The 3,670-nt window shown below is 39.1% G+C and overlaps 1 protein-coding gene across 1 annotated transcript; it reads right to left on the bottom strand.

The window, feature by feature from the left end:
* Positions 1-525: 525 nt before the first annotated feature.
* LOC120108334 (transcription factor MYB1-like) lies at positions 526-1,808 on the bottom strand. The gene is made up of 3 exons (XM_039121921.1): positions 1,647-1,808; positions 1,389-1,518; positions 526-1,201 (listed from the first exon to the last, which is right to left on the bottom strand). The coding sequence occupies exons 1-3, from the start codon at positions 1,777-1,779 to the stop codon at positions 637-639; spliced, it is 828 nt and encodes a 275-aa protein (XP_038977849.1). The 5' UTR covers positions 1,780-1,808; the 3' UTR covers positions 526-636.
* Between the last annotated feature and the right edge of the window lie 1,862 nt (positions 1,809-3,670).

Here is a 3,670-nt window from a genome sequence, read left to right as displayed (position 1 = left end):
ATTCTTAAAATTCTTATGAAGAGATTCTGAACCTTGGCAGGTGCTTTCCCTAGTATCTGAATTGGATACTTCTTTGGTCACTTTTAGCCAGAAGAATAATTCTTTCATCTTTTCTATGAAATAGTTGGTAGCATACCACCTATATTCTCTCTCTCTCTGGGGAAAAGAACTGAAAGACTATAGCTGACATTAATTCATTGAGATAACTATAGAAAAAGGAAGGAATTAAAACTCTAATCATCGACATCCTGGGTAACAATCTAGCACCACCTTAGTCCCCTTTGCGCATGCTGTAAACACAAACCTATTCTTGTTCTTAAACGTAGGAGGGAGGCAAGAGAGGAGCAAAAGAGAAGCAGAAATGAATGGCTGAAACATTTCTACTGCAACTTTCTGTACCTCACCTTCCTTTCTCCAGTATATGTACATTATTGCATATCTTTTGTGCAGTTTAGAATGGAACAAGGATCTTGCGCACTACTTCAGCTAACTTGTGACATTTATGCTGCAGACTAAGAGGTCATCTCTCCATAAAAGATTTTATTTGTATGGTCAGAAACAAAATTTGATAGCTTATTAGACCCCTTGCACTGACCTTTCTAACACAGAAGCTCCCACCCCCTTCTCTCTCTCTCTCTAGGTCCATTGAAACCATTCCTCTTCTGAATCAAGAAAAGGATCTGAAGACATGAGGTGAGATGTGAAGTTGGGCTCAAAGCAATCCATCCCTGTCCAATCCATTAGTGTTGATCCATCGAACAAGTGTGCATCATCGAAAGACATGGTCCAGCTGATGTTATCTCCTTCTTGCATTGTGCTTCCACCACTCTGATTTCCCTCACCTATAGCATGGAAGAAACCATCGTTCAAATGATCGTTGAGAGAGTCATAGCTCTGAGGAGTATCAACGGAACTTTTAGACTCCTTGGTTGCCAGTTCAAGAGGTTGTTGGTTGTTGGGAGGAGATGGCAAGCATTGGTCATGAAGAAAGAAGGCCTTGGTGCACCTCCTGGCCTTGGTTCGCACCACAGGCTCACTGGTTGTGGCATTTGGGTTCGTTAATGGTGCCTGAGGCATGGAATTGGTTTGCTCGGATTTTTGAGTTGGCTGGCCATGCACCTTCTTGCGTAGTGTTGTGTTCCAGTAGTTCTTGATTTCATTATCAGTTCGCCCTGGCAGTCTTCCTGCAATTAGAGACCATCTATGGCCCCGATTGAAGCAAAAAAAAAAAATTTCTTCAGTGGGAGGAAAAAAAAAGGTACCTTCTTAGCAATGTTAAGAGCTCGCAACTATGGTCATACTGTTTCTTATCCTGCAAACTAGGAACTCGGAGGTTTCCATGCCCCATATGGAGTGAGATTTTGAGTTAGGAGGTGGGAGCTTATGACCTGTTACCAAGGAGCTTATGGAGTATGATGATGAGCTTTTCCTCCTCCTCCGATATGTTCCCCCGCTTAATGTTAGGCCTCAGATAGTTGAGCCACCGGAGGCGGCAACTCTTCCCGCAGCGCTTCAAACCTGCAAACCATTGTATCCGAATGTCATTGAGATGATTGCCATTGAAGAGAGAGGAGTGCTAAGCCTTGGAGAAGCTCAGGCATTAGCGCTTTCAAGTATCTCATAATGTGGGTTAGTTTGTATTCCACCAGCTCTTATGGGGAGGTTCCTCCAATTGCCTTCTCCATGAGCCTTGATGTATGACACAAGGATCTCGTCTTCAGAAGCAGTCCATGCCCCTCTATTGAGCCCCTCTTTTATACAGCATGGCTTCCTCCCCATTCTCCCCCCACCCCCTTTCTTTCTCTCTCTCTCTCTCTCTCTGGATCTATGTGCGTTATACCTTGTGAAGGGAACATCGAATCCTTCATGGAATTTATAGGTGCAGGGCCTTCTGATTGCTTTTTTTATTTGGTTTTGGTGTGAGGGGAGGGGCTATTTGAACGTTAGATGGCGAGGAAGATGGAAGTGGGATAAAAAAAATCACGAACTCCAAGAAATTTATTATTTAATTATTTTTTGTTTTTTGTGTGCTGGCCCATATAAACTTACAGTCAACCTTAAGCTCGATATATAAAGTTTTGTTTTCCAGTGGATGCTGGTTTCGTTCCGGTACAATCAACATGAGACTCTTTGGCAGGGGGGCAGCTTTTGTGGGAGCATGAGATGTCTTTTTCTCTTCTTTTGGCTTATACTATTTTTTCTTAAATAAATTGATTTTGCTCCTCCTTAAAATTTTCCGTGCAGTATCTTTTTCTTATATTTTAATGCTTGCTTTGAATCTTGAGCTAGTGCATCTGATCTACTCTGGATGGCATAGCATCCTGCATGATATTGGAGTTACAAATTTTAAGATTGCTGGTTGGTGCACTTGTGGTTTTACATGATATTCGTGTGCCCATAGCTTGGTGTGGTTGAAAAGCTTTCAGTAATTCACTGTGCGATGATGCAAGTTTATGGATTCTTATTTTGGTGATTCAAGAGACAAATCATTATGACGATGCTACTACTATCTCGCTCATTAGGATCAATGTATCTGACTTCACCAATATCAACATGGCTATTTTTACTATTACTACTTGTTTTTGTAAGTTGAACAACACATATCATCAAATTTAGAAGTCCATTATCAAATTTTATTGGATGGGATAAATTTTATAGGATATCTTGGAAGAGTTAGAGATGGTATTAACGAATGATGATATTAACGAATCTCTTAATGATGAAATTGCAAGAAGAAAGTTGGTTTTGAAATCTAAGAAGGTGATATAGATTCTCTAAGCTATGATAGATAGAGAGAATTATCCCAATATTCAGAATAAATAGGAGCCAAAGAAAGCATAGGACATTCTTGAAAATTCAAAAGAAGAGTAGAATTTGTTTAAAGATGAAAGTTTGAAGCAGGGGGAGCTTGATTAGTTAGATATTGGATTAAATCTGAAGTACTCAAAGCATGACAAAGTTGATCAGCTTGAGGATCAACTAAGTTTAGAAGAAATTTTGAGCAAGAGGAGTCTAATCATATGAAAGTTGTATCAAGTTCAAAAGAGATTGTGATCCATTTGATACTAAAATTGTTCAGGAAGAGTCACAAGACACTACAATCGATCCAGTTATAGAAAATCATATTGAGGATCCATCATTATTGTAGAGAAGCAAGAGAAACAAGAAACGCTTGTAGTAAGGGATGAAAGTATAGTGTTGGTTTTGATGAGACCTACAGCCTAATTGCAAAAATAACTACATTCAAAGTGCTTATCTCCTTAACAGCTAGCAATGGTTGGTTTTTATGGCAAATGGATACAAAGAATACTTTCTTATATGGTGGTTTTGACAATGATATTTATATATTGTAGCCTTTTGGCTTTGTTGACACCTCTCATTTGGTTGTTTGCAAACTTAGAAAAGCTTCGTATGGTCTCAAACAAGCACCTAGAGCATGCTATGCTAAAATTGCAGAATATTTATTAGTTTATAACTATTCTCTTTTTTCTGCAGATTCTGGTTTATTTGTAAAGCACATTAGTAAAGGTATAGTGATTGTTTGCCTCTATGTTGATGATTTAATTGTTACCAGTGATGATGTTGATAAGGTCCATAGTATTAGTGGACAGTTATCTATACAATTCGAGACGAAAGAACTTGGTGAAGTGTGATATTTTCTTGGCATGGA

Source organism: Phoenix dactylifera, unplaced genomic scaffold, assembly GCF_009389715.1.
Source record: "Phoenix dactylifera cultivar Barhee BC4 unplaced genomic scaffold, palm_55x_up_171113_PBpolish2nd_filt_p 001280F, whole genome shotgun sequence".
NCBI classification, from domain to species: domain Eukaryota; kingdom Viridiplantae; phylum Streptophyta; class Magnoliopsida; order Arecales; family Arecaceae; genus Phoenix; species Phoenix dactylifera.
This window is presented reverse-complemented; position numbering and strand designations above follow the sequence as displayed.